The 14,516-nt window shown below is 37.0% G+C and overlaps 1 protein-coding gene across 1 annotated transcript in view; it reads left to right on the top strand.

Annotated features, from left to right (window-relative positions):
* The window catches only part of ERO1A (endoplasmic reticulum oxidoreductase 1 alpha), a 49,497-nt gene that overhangs the window by 26,394 nt on the left and 8,587 nt on the right, over nucleotides 1–14,516 (top strand). The window contains 5 exon segments of the mRNA NM_001137627.1: nucleotides 4,370–4,446; nucleotides 4,538–4,611; nucleotides 9,400–9,520; nucleotides 11,117–11,163; nucleotides 14,081–14,092. Coding sequence (NP_001131099.1) covers nucleotides 4,370–4,446; nucleotides 4,538–4,611; nucleotides 9,400–9,520; nucleotides 11,117–11,163; nucleotides 14,081–14,092 — 331 coding nt within the window.

Raw genomic sequence — 14,516 nt, 5'->3', positions numbered from 1 at the left:
TTGCCTTTCTGTAGTCTGTTCTAAAGATAGTGGACAGAGTGATTTTTTTAAACAAAAAAATCAGATTGTATTTCTTTTCTGTTTAAAGTGTCTTGTCTCCTTTGGAGTAAAATCCAAAGCCCTTATAGAGTAACAGGAACAAACAAAGTGACCCTATGACAAAGCTTGCTGGGACAGAACCAGTTTATGCCTGTTGTTCTGGCATCCTGCCTGATTTATTCTTTGTCTTGAGTTTTTAATTTTTTAAATAATATATCAACAGTTGCATTAAAATAAGTTACAATGGATTTGGTTAACCAAATACTTCATATTTCTAGACAACTTCTTCTCTTGTCTCCTTTCTTATATTTGAGATGTGTGTAACACTAAAGAGTTGTGTTATGCTTTAACACAAAGGTGACCAATTATAACTTGTCCTTCTTCTCCAGACCTTTTCTAGAGGTAAAGAAACTAAACCTTGCTTTCAAAGGCAATATAGTGGGTGACTGCTGATATAATGATTATAGTCAGTCACCATTGGCTGGGGACAGCTACGTCTTACAGTCTTGGCATCTGGGGGGAGATGCATTAGACACTGCTGCGCTGCTAATCTTGTGGAGTTAGCAGCTATTTGTACTGTGGCATGTATTATGCGTGTGATATATTTAAGCTTCCAGGCTGCCTTTTGACTGGTCAGTGAGTAACCTGGGAAATTATAGGTTAGGCTTATGAGAAATTCATATGGGAAACAGAGGATAAGAAATCCTGCATAGAGAGAGTAGTCTTTTATAGTGGCTTTATTCACTCCATAGTGTAAACCAACCACGTATTACCATTTAGTACTTTTTAAATTTTGCTGTGAGTCCTTTTGGCTGAAATAACTAAAAAAGAAAAAGGAAGTGCACGTTTAATGAAAAATGAAGTGCTGAATTTCTGTTTCTCACAACAGTTGATGATGATGTATAACTTGCACAAAGGTCATTGTTTACTATCCATAAGGGCCATAGAAATATCACTGATCATATGAAAAGTCAGAACACACAGACTGCCAACAGAGCCTGAGCATCTACTTTGTGAGTTAGTGGTTGTTTTAAGAAGACCGTGTCTAGGGAGTTCCCTGATGGTTAAGCAGGTTAAGGATCTGGCATTGTCACTGCTGTGGCACGGGTTTGATCCCTGGCCCTGGAACTTCTGCATGCCACAGGTGTGGCCAAAAAAAAAGAAGACTGTGTCTAAAACAACAACTTAACATGTGTAACTGCAGAGGGTGCATTTATATATCATTCTGGGATATGTAATTTTTCATTTAAACAAGTAACTGTTCTAAATTAAATTTTCCTGATATTTAATTATGAAAAATTTCATACATTCAGCAAAGTTGAAGGAGTTTTCCTGTGAACACTCTTGTACTCATCACCTAAATTCTACCATAACATTTTCATAAGTTTATTTTACTACATATCCATCCATCTATCCATCCTTCTAGCCAGCCATTAAATCATCTTATTTTTTGGATACATTTCAAAGTAATTTGTGAGCATCAGTACACATTGCTCTAAGTATGTCAGTAACTAGATATATACACATAATTAGAATTATATTAAGTATAGTCTGATACTTGCTTACATGTACTTTTAGTAAAATTAACATACAATGAAGTGCACATATCTTAAGTGTGCATTTGTTAAATACATACACCTATGTAACTTGGGCTTCTATTTCTATATAGAATATTGCTGTTACCCTAGAAAGTTGTTTTATACTCTGTCCCAGCCAATTCTACTGCTTCCTCAGAGGCAACCGCTGTTTTGTACTTTTTCCATCTTGGATCGAAACTGAATTTGCTCATTTTTGATTCTGCATTTTCTTATTCATACAGAAGGAGTGAAGCTATTAATGTGTTGGTTCCATTGCAGAGCTTTGTGCATGATTAAATTATATTTAAAATATAAATAGCTATTTCAAATAGAAAATCATTTAATTCCAGAAATTGTTTTATTTTTTTCATTCAGTCGATGGACTCAAAGTAAAACTTTTGGAAGTTCATTTTGTTGAAGGAAAACATTTGTCACTACTGTGAATATTAGTAAAATTACTAGGGACTAAGGGTAGTTATTCTGCTTATGTTTAATATTCAGATAATCATAATCATATAGTTTGAAATTTTTTGTTTTAAATATATATAGATTAAAATACCTGAGTATATGTTATCTTTTGAATAAATTTTGTCTACTTTTTTTTTTTTTGTCTTTTTGTCTTTTTGTCTTTTGTTGTTGTTGGTGTTGTTATTTCTTGGGCCGCTCCCACGGCACATGGAGGTTCCCAGGCCAGGGGTTGAATCGGAGCTGTAGCCACCGGCCTACACCAGAGCCACAGCAAGGCGGGATCCGAGCCACGTCTGCAACCTACACCACAGCTCACGGCAACGCCGGATCATTAACCCACTGAGCAAGGGCAGGGACCGAACCCGCAACCTCATGGTTCCTAGTCGGATTCGTTAACCACTGTGCCACGACGGGAACTCCTACTTTTTGATAAGTGTTTTTAACTTTTTGAAGTAATTTCTAACTTACAGAAAAGTGGCAAGATTAGAGAAATTTTGTACACTTTTTATAAACATTCTCTGATTTTTAATATTTTGACTCATTTGTTATAGCATGCTTTTTCTTTTTCTTTTTCTTTTTTTGTCTTTTTAGGGCCACACCCACGGCATATGGAGGTTCCCAGGCTAGGGGTCTAATTGGAGCTGTAGCTGCCAGCCTACACCACAGCCACAGCAACGCCAGATCTGAGCCGCATCTTCAACCTACACCACAGCTCATGGCAACGCCGGATCCTTAACCCACTGAGCAAGGCCAGGGATTGAACCCACAACCTCATGGTTCCTAGTCGGATTCGTTTCCACTGCACCGTGACGGGAACTCAATAGCATGCTTTTTCTGTATACATATTCTAACTGTTTTCTGAACCATTTGAGAACAGGTTGAATACATCATATCCCTTTACCCACTAATATTTAATTATGTATTAAAGAATTTTATTTTATTTATTTATTTATTTATTTTTTGTCTTTTTGCTATTTCTTTGGGCCGCTCCTGCGGCATATGGAGGTTCCCAGGCTAGGGGTCCAATCGGAGCTGTAGCTGCCAGCCTACGCCGGAGCCACAGCAACGCGGGATCCGAGCCGCGTCTGCAGCCTACACCACAGCTCACGGCAACGCCGGATTGTTAACCCACTGAGCAAGGGCAGGGATCGAACCCGCAACCCTCATGGTTCCTAGTCGGATTTGTTAACCACTGCTCCACGACGGGAACTCCAGAATTTTATTTTTGAAAGTAGTTCTTGAATTATGTTTAGGTCAACTAATATAGTGACACAGATGTAATTCAGCAAATAAGTATTTCAAAAATTTTATAAATTTAATTATTTTAATGTTCCCTTTTATCCTCCAGAGTGTCTAGTCTGGACAGTTATTTGCTTGCTTATCCTAATTTTAAGGACATGATAGAACCCGGTACTTGTTGAGTGATTGAATTTAGGGCCTTCTGCTTCCGATGTTGTCTTTCAGCTCTTTGTGGTAGTGACTGGTGTGTTGTGAAATCTCATGATCCACACTCACTTCCCTGGTGCCATGTACACGGCTAGCAGAATATCTGTATGTATATGCATGTACACTCACACACAAACATATATACTGACTTCAATATTGATAAGAAATGTGGTTGTTAAAGAATATATTTTAAGTACCTAAACATATTGGAGTACTTTTATAAAAAACTTGGTAGGCTCCAGGGCATTTTTATTTTTTAAAATTAAATGACGTTTAATTTTCTTGACTGCACCTGTAGCACATGAAAGTTCCTGGCCTAGAGATTGAACCTGAGCCACAGCAGTGACAATGCTGAATCCTTAACTGCTACGCCACCAGGGAACTCCTCCAGGGCATTTTTAGAATCATGGCTTTTAGAGTAGACATGGATCATAGACACACACAATCTAGTCCAACAACTTATTACGGAAGAGAAAACTGATGCTCACAATTAGGACATGAGAAAAGTGGGACATTGCCTCATTACTCCTTGCCAAGTGTTCCTCAACCTCAAAGATTTTCTTAGTGAACATTTTGATGATGAGCTGCTATTAGACTGTAGTCTTTATTTTGTGAATATAATTGTAAATTATGTTCTCCAGTATAACAAAGGACAAAGCCTTTTACTAATTTTATAGTTCAGTAGGAATGTGTGGCTTTTTTTTTTTTTTTTCTTCTTCAAGTTTTGAAGCCAAGGGGATGGTGCCAGGTATAAAAGAACCTCAAATTCCTTTGAAATTCTTTCTTAAAGTTTTAAAAATGCGAAAAGTTGAATTCTACTTATTTCCCTTTTGTTTTAGTATTCTGAAGAAGCCAATAATCTCATTGAAGAATGTGAGCAAGCTGAACGACTTGGAGCTGTGGATGAATCACTGAGGTTTTTTTTTTTTTCAGTAGTGCTTTATGTATCTTTAATGTGAAGTTAATTTAAGAAAAGGAATAACAGTATTTATTTTCTTTGTCTAAAGTGAGGAAACGCAGAAGGCTGTTCTTCAGTGGACCAAGCATGATGATTCCTCAGACAACTTCTGTGAAGCTGATGGTATAACATTTTTTTTTTGTCTTTTTAGGGTCACACCCGCGGCATATGGAGGGCCCCAGACTAGGGCTCTAATTGGAGCTGAGGCCACTGGCCTACACCACAGCCACAGCAACACCGGAACAGAGCTGCATCTGTGACCTATACCACAGCTCTGGGTAACGCCACATCCTTAACCCATTGGGTGGGGACAGGGATCGAACCCGCATCCTCATGGTTGCTAGTCAGGTTCGCTAACCACTGAGGCATAATAAGAACTCCAACCTTTTGTTTTTAATGCTATGCATATTATTTAAAATTGTGCCTTAGGGGAAAAAATTTTTTTATAATAATGAAAAAAAAAATCTCAGTTTCTAACAGTTTCGCAGTTCCTCAGAATCTAAACACAGAATGACCATATGACTTTACAGTTTAGCTCCTAAGCATACCTCAAAAGACTGAAGACAAGGAAACAGATACTTGTACACCCTTGTTCACAGCAGCATTATTTACAATAGCCAAAAGGTAGAAACAACCCCAGTATCCATCAACAGATGGAACACTTTGTATAAACATGGTGTGATGTATACATACAGTGGATAAAAAGAAATGAAGTTCTGATACATGCTATGGTATGGATAAACCTTGAAAACATTAAGCTAAATGAAATAAGATAGACACAAAAGGACAAATACTATATGACCCTACTTATATGAAATGTCTAGAAGAGGCAAGTTGATAGAGACAGAAAGTAGATTTGAGGTTGCCAGGAGTTAAGGGAGAAAATGAGAAAGCTCATTTTCTGGAAAAAATTAACCTCCTGAGTTTTACAGTTCTGTGTACCTTTGTAATATATACATGTATTTTGCATAATTAGCTAAAAGGTAGAGATTGCAAAAACCTGCTTTTGTTATTTTGGCCTTGAATTGTTAAAATAGTTTCCTTAATGATAGTGTGCATTGTTTTTGGAAAGGAAAATTATGAACCATAAGTTATGTCTGTAACATCTAAAACTAAGCCAGAGAGCTGACAGAACCCCTAGAACCCATTAGAACAATTTGATTTATGGATTTATTAATCTAGATTTATAGAGTCTCCTAGTCTTGCTTTTTTTAGTATCTCTTTTTTGGTAAGTTTTTTTTTGTTTTTTTGTTTTTTTTGTCTTTTTGCTATTTCTTGGGCCGCTCCCGTGGCATATGGAGGTTCCCAGGCTAGGGGTCGAATCGGAGCTGTAGCCACTGGCCTACGCCAGAGCCACAGCAACGCGGGATCCGAGCCGCGTCTGCAACCTACACCACAGCTCACGGCAATGCCAGATCGTCAACCCACTGAGCAAGGGCAGGGACCGAACCCGCAACCTCATGGTTCCTAGTTGGATTTGTTAACCACTGCGCCACAACGGGAACTCCTTTTTTGGTAAGTTTAATTGTTAGGCTTTTAATTAGCTAAACAAAATCAAACCAAATTGAGTTTTTGTATCCTTCTTTGGTTCTTTTGGAACAGATTAATTATCTTTTAAAAATCAATGAAAAGAATCATACAGATAATTTTATTTATAAGCAAAAGATGAATCCTGCAAACTGTCCTCCCCCCCAAAAAAAAGAGGAAGAAAAAGGGAAAGTACTTATTTTGAATTTGTGGTTTCATTTTGGAAAAAAAAGTTACACATGCTTTCCTTAGTAAAAACCACGATCATGTTTTGGCAGATAATTATCTATAATCCTTTATTTCTAATTCCCATATCTGAACACTTTGAAAAGAGAACATTTATTTTATTTTTTGCTTTTTAGGGCCACACCAGTGGCATATGCGGGTTCCCAGGCTAGGGGTCGAATCAGAGCTACAGCTGGCTGCCTATGCCACAGCCACAGCAACGCAAGATCCCAGCTGTGTCTGCGACCCACACCATAGCTCATGGCAACGCTGGATTCTTAACCCACTGACAAGGCCAGGGATTGAACCCTCAACCTCATGGTTCCTAGTTGGATTCGTTTCCGTTGCGCCACAACAGGAACTCCCTGAGAAGTGAACGTTTTACTTCTTCAGTTTAGGACAGATTCATTCATTGTGAGTATTCACGTGTTTTACTGCATAAATATTTATGTGCTTGATTAAAGATTGCTGCCCTAGTCCCTGCTGGAATAATATTCAACCTATGTTGCTTGTACTGTTTTACTTTTCTGAACTCTGAAAATTTCTGAATTTTAAAACACATTTGGCCCCAGGGGTGTTGGGTAAAGAGCTGTGGACTTAATACCTAGCTTCAGGTCAGAAAAGAAAGGGATAAAATGCTCTCCCATCCTTAACTTTGTCATCTCTTCTGCTGGGATTCTTTGGCTTAAGCATTGCTGTGTGAGATAAAATTCAGCTTATATAATGGTAATACTTCTGTTATCAAAGTATCTTTTTAAGGCTACATGCTTATGTTTGAAAAGCAAGGACTGAGACTCAGTAATTCACTTCTTATGTGGTAGAGTTAAGCTATCTTGGGTGAATAACTTGTCCATTTATATTTGTTTCTTCTGTTAAAGGAGGGTAAATATTTTTTAAAAAGGATAGTTTTATAAGGAATAAATAATAGATGTATATGGTAGGTAAAAGAAGATATTTTCCAAATCCTAATTAGAAATTTGAGCAAAATATGGTTGTAGTAACACTTTTTTAAAAATAAAGTTGGGGAAAGATAAAGTATTTGTCATAAGTAAAATTATGAGTCAACTAATGTTAATCTCTAACTAGGCAAGATACTAAATTTTTAGTCATTTCTTGGTGGTTGGTTTCCTGTCTTAAAGTAATAGATATTGGAGTTCCCGTCACGGTGCAGTGGTTAGCGAATCAGACTAGGAACCATGAGGTTGCGGGTTTGATCCCTGCCCTTGCTCAGTGTGTTGGGGATCTGGCATTGCCATGGGCTGTGGTGTAGGTTGCAGACGTGACTCGGATCCCAAGTTGCTGTGGCTGTGTTGTAGGCCAGTGGCTCCAGCTCTGATTGGATCCCTAGCCTGGGAACCTCCATATGCTGAGGGAGTGGCCCTAGAAAAGGCAAAAAGACAAAAAAAAAAAAAAAAAAAAAGTAATAGATATTGAGCATTATTTATATATTTTAAAAGTCAGAGTTACTTTTTATGAATTTATTATAATTTGCTGTACTGAGGTAATACCTATAGTGTTAATTGAGATGAACGGAGAGATCTGTTCTTGAACTAGATGATACCATGCAGATTTGCTTTTTAAGACTTTATTTTTACTTCTTCTAGTTATTTTAATTGCTTCTTCTGCATTGGACTCTCAGTTATTTCTAGGTGCTGTCACTGTGCTGTTTCTGGAAGCAAAATTTCCCCTAATTTATGACTCTAATGAACCGTGAATTGAGATAAAAATAACTAAGCCTAGTTTTATCTTTCTGAACAAGTAGGTACTCTACAGAGCTTGATGGATGCTCTTAGAAGCAACTTTCTGCTCAGATTTTGTCATCTACCTTAGTTGCTTTGAGGTCATTTTCACCCACTTCTCATTCTTTGTTGGTTCATACTGTTAAAGCTTTACAGATGAATAAAGTATTCCATGTTAGTAACTAGTTCCCCAAAGCTACTGGAGGACTAGGGGTCATATTTTTATTGGTTTCATTTTGAAGTTGTAATATGTTTTACAAATTTATAGATCATATGAGAAACCAATATCCCACCAATTTGGGTATGTTTTTCGTATATATCTGTAATTAATTTTTCTATAATGCTTATCTTTTAATTGTATTAAATAGCCTTTGTACTTAGTAGTTTTGTTGATTATAAAATGATCTACTAAGATATATCATAATACCAATACTACTAGTTAATATTTATTATACTCACATTGTTCTATGCACACAGTAACACTATGAGTATTATCCCCATTTTATAAATGAGGGCACCAAGGCATAAAAAATTCATATAACTTGCCCAGTGTTCTGAAGTGAATAAGCAGTAGAGCCCGGATTCTAACCCAGGTACTCTGACTCCAGAGCCCATGCTCTGCTCTCCCAAGACATTTAGGTTGCTTCTGGTTTTCCCTTTTTATAAATAATGCTGATACAAATATCCTGCTTACAACTTTTTGCATATTTTGGGACATCTCTGTAGTAGATCCAGATGGAGGAAGAAGGAGGTAAGAAGGAGGTATTTGGTAACAAACTGAATGGTTCTAATATATCTTCACTGACCTTAGTTACTGATGAACTGCTTGTGGTTAATGTGATGGGAAATATATGGTATATTCTTTCTGAGATAGCCTTATATGAATTGAATTACCACTTTCCTTCACTTCTAAAAATTCACATACTCCTTTTTTTTTTTGTCTTTTTGCCATTTCTCGGGCCGCTCTCTTGGCATATGGAGGTTCCCAGGCTAGGGGTCGAATCGGAGCTGTAGCCACCGGCTTACACCAGAGCCACAGCAACGCGGGATCCGAGCCCAACCTACACCACAGCTCACGGCAACGCCGGATTGTTAACCCACTGAGCAAGGGCAGGGACCGAACCCGCAACCTCATGGTTCCTAGTCGGATTCGTTAACCACTGCGCCATGACGGGAACTCCCCCCGCCCCCTTTTTTTTTAACTGTTTCTAAAGGCAGGGTGCTTTTTGCTACCCAGTGTATAATTTAATGTGGCTGTGTTTATTCTTACTTTGTATCTTTTTCCTGAAAAGTTATTTTTAAATCTCAGATGCATTGTTACATTTGTGGTGCCTTAGAATCAACAGAATATAGTCTGTCATGCTAGCTTTTTAAGGTGACTGAGGAAAAGAAAGATTGAATAAAACATTTTGTTTTACAGACATACAGTCTCCTGATGCGGAATATGTAGATTTGCTCCTTAATCCTGAGCGCTACACGGGTTACAAGGGACCAGATGCTTGGAAAATATGGAATGTCATCTATGAAGAAAACTGTTTTAAGTATGTGTCATTTTCATTTAGAAATTCCCAAAAGACATGCTCATTTCTCTTTATGAACAGTTAAGCAAAATCATGATGATTTAAAGGTACAAATCAAATTTACTTTGTTAAAGGATGTATTTGGACATAGAAATGTACTTATTCATTAATCCAGTCCCCCTGGGGGGAAACATGTGGACACAAGTTTCAACAAATACTTCTTTCTTCTTTAAAAGACTTAAAAGCACTCGAATTTAATGAAAATATTGTAGGCCTTTCACAAATGTTCCTTAAATGGATTATAGAACCTCATTTTATAGATGAGAACCTAGAACCAGAGAGGTTTACTTCATTTCCCAGATCTTGTAGTTAGTGGGAGGGAATAGATTAGGATATATAACTCCTAATTCTCTTTTTTGGTGTTCTGTACTCCTCTTTGTGTGGCTATAGTAATTTTACTGGCTTTTGAGTCCAAATTAAATTAATTTCAGAGAATAATTATAATCGGTAACACTTGAGCAGTCACTATGTGCCAAGAATTGTGCTAAGCATGTTACTTACATTTTTCTCCTTTAGTCCTGGCAGTAACCCTGTATTGTAGTCATCACTGTTTATACATGGAGAAACTGAGACTTGGAGAAGTTAAGTCATTTGTCTAGTGTCTAAGATCTAGTAAGTGGAAGAGCCCACTTTGTACTCATACCCAGTACAATGGAAGCTGTCAGTTTCATCAATGGGAGACCAAGACATGCTTCACGTTTTTCTACTTATAAGCCTCCAGGCTGCAAACGATGTACTTACTGGTTTTTGGAAGGAATGTGTGTGTCTGTGCACACAAGTGTTGTGCTATCTCAGAGATGGGGATAATGCTGGGAAAATCTTTGGAGTTCCCAAATATGGTGAAAATACATTTTACTCTTTATGTCAAATACAAGCATAAGAGCTTAGCAATTATGCTTATACCAGTAAAATGTCAAACAAATTTTTTTTTTTTTGCTATGCCTGTAGCATGCAGAAGTTCCTGGGCCAGGGACTAAACCTGTTGCCACAGTAGCGACTCAAGCTGCTGCAGTGACAATGCAGGATCTTTAACCTGCTATGTTACAAAAGAACTCAAGACTATTTCTTTTTTTGACCTGCAGAATTTATCCAGTTTGGGAAGTGGAGAGTTTTCATTATTTACTCTTTTCTGCCATGTGTTTCATTTAAATTCTCTTGACTATTATTAGGAATGTTTGGTTATTAGGAATGTTTGGTTTAGGAAAGTAAGACTTTATTGACTTACTTTAAAGGTTTTTTTCCTTTAATTAAAAAAAAAATGTGAACTAAAATAGAATTCACAAAGGCAATTGTTAGATTTTGTGTTAGTTTTATAGTTGTTTCCTAGCTAGTTATATCATGATCTCCATAATATATAAACAATGTATGAGGCACTGAATTGAGTATGTTAAAATATAGCTTGCATGTTCTGTTCTCCAAATGTCTCAAGTTGTGCAAATTTGTAAAATTTATGTAAAGTACATTGAAACAATCCCTACACTTTACTGATGATACTAAATAATTATAACATGATAGATAACATATTTATATTTTACACTTTAATTCTTTTGTTTCTAGGCCACAGACAATTAAAAGACCTTTAAATCCTTTGGCTTCTGGTCAAGGTGAGTTATTTATTTGCACTGTTATTTATCAACCAGTGAACTTTGGTTATAAGGAAGTAGAAGGCAAGATAAGGGTTGGCAAGAGCATCTGAGATCACATACTCCTTTTTTTCACAGAAGTTATGCCTCATTCTTACAGAGAAATTGGTGTCAAAAGTATTTATGCTACAGTAAGAAGTATTTTTGTAATGAAGTTCATGGTATTAGACTATCATAGGATGAAAATTAAGTTATATATTTATCCTTTTATAAATTTTTACAGACTGTGTGTTTAGTTTTTCTACTATTTTTACTCATCTTTTACTTAAATGAATATTCAAAAACTTCTGCTTCATATCTTTCCTAAAATTTGAAATTATTGTATCTGTTGGGAGTCTGATTGCAAATTCACGGGACTTCATATCTCATTAGCATTTTCCATTTTCTGCTTACACTCAGGATCTGTTTAAATGCAGTCTTTTCCCCAAATGCTGTCTTTTCCCCAAAATTTCCCCAGTCCCCCTAACTGGCAGTAATCTCTCCTCATAAAGCGATCTCTTGTTTTGTTCCTCTTACAGCCCTTTGTTCTCTCTAGCATTACTCTATTATTATGTATATACCTATTGATCTACCCTAGTACTTTGGACATATAGGCAGCATTTTATTGGTTTCATCTTATAATATGGAGCCTGGAACATGATAGATGGAATAATTTGTTAGATAAATGACCAGTGAAACTCATCCTCCTTATTTAATGGTCTTGTCTACAGTAGTGAAAATACATGATTATCCACCATTGACTTACATGTGCTAGGCATGGTATAGGTACAGAGGGGACGTAAAATTGAAACTCAGATACCCTGCCCAGTTCGTAACAGGCAGAACAGTTTGTTGAATAAATCATTTCAGGTGTATGATTTCAGGCTTTTTCCTTAGGAAATGTATATCCCTGTTCTCTGAATGTGTGCTCACAGATGAACTCTTTGGTAAACTTTTGGCAAGTGTGGAAGGTTTTCATTTTTAAAATTTATTTGAAAAGCTGCTGATCTCATATAGTCAATAAACATAAATTTCCTCCTGGAAAGCAATGAGATTGCATCAGTCCCTAAATGTTGACTGACTAGTCATTCTTAGATTAGTAATGAAAGAGCATCTTTAAAGAAAGTTTTTGGATTTATATGGAGTCACATGTGGAAACTACTGCTTTAACATCAGATGAAATGCAAATTCCTAGGCAAGAGGTGATCTTCACTATGAACTCATATTACAATCTATATTAATTAACCAGCTTCACTTATTTTAAGGATAAATGGGAACAGTTTCAATCTTTATCATTAGGGAACTGGTTAATGAGTTATGGTACATTCATTTAATAGAATACAGCCATTCTAAATGTTGCTGAAATTTTGTATCCTTTTATATCAGTAGTGGTCAATAGCACATTTAGGAGAAGAAGCAAGTTTCAGATAGTATGTATTATATATTTTTGTAAAAACATAATTAACATAATATCTAAATATCATATATACATGAAAAAAAGACACTTACCATAATGTAAATGGTATTTATCTTTGGGAAGGAGCTCCCAATGTGATGCAGTGGGTTAATGATCCAGCTTATCTTTGTGGAGGGCAGGGGTTTGATCCCCAGCCCAGTACAGTAGGTTAAGGATTCATTATAGCTGCAGCTATGGCATAGGTCTTACACAGATGCTGCTCAGTTTCAACCCCTGGCCTGGGAACTTCCATATGCCATGAGTGCAGCCGAAAAAGGAAAAAAGTAAAAAATAAAATAGGAGTTCTCGTCGTGGCTCAGTGGTTAACGAATCTGACTAGGAACCATGAGGTTGTGGGTTCAATCCCTGGTGTTGCTCAGTGGGTTGAGGATCCGGCATTGCCGTGAGATGTGGTGTAGGTCGCAGATGCGGCTCGGATCCCGTGTTGCTGTGGCTGTGGTGTAGGCTGGCAGCTACAGCTCCGATTAGACCCCTAGCCCGGGAACTTCCATATGCCTCTGGAGCGGCCCTAGAAAAGGCAAAAAGACAAAAAAATTAAAAAATATATATAAAATAATATTTTGGGGCAGGGGGTTATGGATAATATACTTTTTTTCTTTTGGCCACACCTATGGCATTCGGAAGTTTCTGGGCCAGGGATGGAATCTGAGCTGTAGCTGTGACCTACACTACAGCTGCAGCAACACTGGATCCCCAACCCACTGTGCCAGGTTATGGATTGAACCATGCCACCAGGTCCCTAACCCACTGTGCTACAGTGGGAACTCCCAAATGATAGTTTTTATTTTGTCTTTGTCCTCTTTTTTTAAAACATATATTTGCAGTGAGCATATGTTACTTTAATAGTTAATGATGACATTAAATAAAAGTGGCAAAATGAAGACAGTTTTTTCAGTCGTTAATGAGCGGCTTCATACAAATTGCTGAATTGTGCATAATTTGAATCTTACAAATAATCTTTTAAAATATTCCTGAATAAGGTGAAATTTTTAAATGTCAGTCTGGGGGTTTCAAAGCAATAACACAAATCTTTGGCAGAAACTGTTACAGCTTTAGGCTAAATAAATAAGGAAACAGGCTCTGACAGCCAAATAACTATGAGTCCTTAAGATATTCAGGAGTACTCAGATGATAGATTAGATTTTTCTTTCTTGTCAGATCATATTAAATCTTATACAAGCTGAAGCTGCTCTTTATCCAGGCTCTTGGAGATGATGCCATTTTGTCAAATCAAGCGTAATTCCTTTACCACCAGAGAGAGTTGCACTCATGAGCATCTCACTCTCAAGGGTTTATTTATGTGGATAAATTGATGGACTAAAAATAACCTCTATTAAAAGTCTTATTTTTATGGAAGTGTAGCATTTTAAAAGGGGCATTGGAAAGAGTTTGTAATAATAAACATTTTGTTTTATTTTTCAGGGAAAAGTGAAGGTAAGTATAATTTCTTCATCATACATTACATATAGGAATTTGCTTCTAAATCCGGATGTTGAGCAAACTTGTGTTTTCTTTTCACACATGAGACTAAGAAGTAGTGGGTTTTTTTTTTTTTAAATCAAAAACTCTGAAGGTGACAGCATAAGTTTAGGGGAAAAGGACTCTGTGTGCCTGCCTCAGCCTCTGATAATTCACCTGTATCTTTCACCCACTGCATGTGAAAACAAGGCATTTCCCCTGCCTCTGACAGGGAAGGCTTCTCCTTTACTGGCTGGGCTCTAGGATCTGCTGAGTCTCATATGCAAAGGTTCTAGGCATAATCAGAGTGTTGATCACCTGGCTTGTGGTGACTCCTGGTTGTGGGTATCATTGCCAGCTCTTTCAGTTAATTGTTATACTAAAATTAAAAAAAAAAAAT

Source organism: Sus scrofa, chromosome 1 (assembly GCF_000003025.6).
Source record: "Sus scrofa isolate TJ Tabasco breed Duroc chromosome 1, Sscrofa11.1, whole genome shotgun sequence".
In the NCBI taxonomy this organism is placed as follows: domain Eukaryota; kingdom Metazoa; phylum Chordata; class Mammalia; order Artiodactyla; family Suidae; genus Sus; species Sus scrofa.
This window is presented reverse-complemented; position numbering and strand designations above follow the sequence as displayed.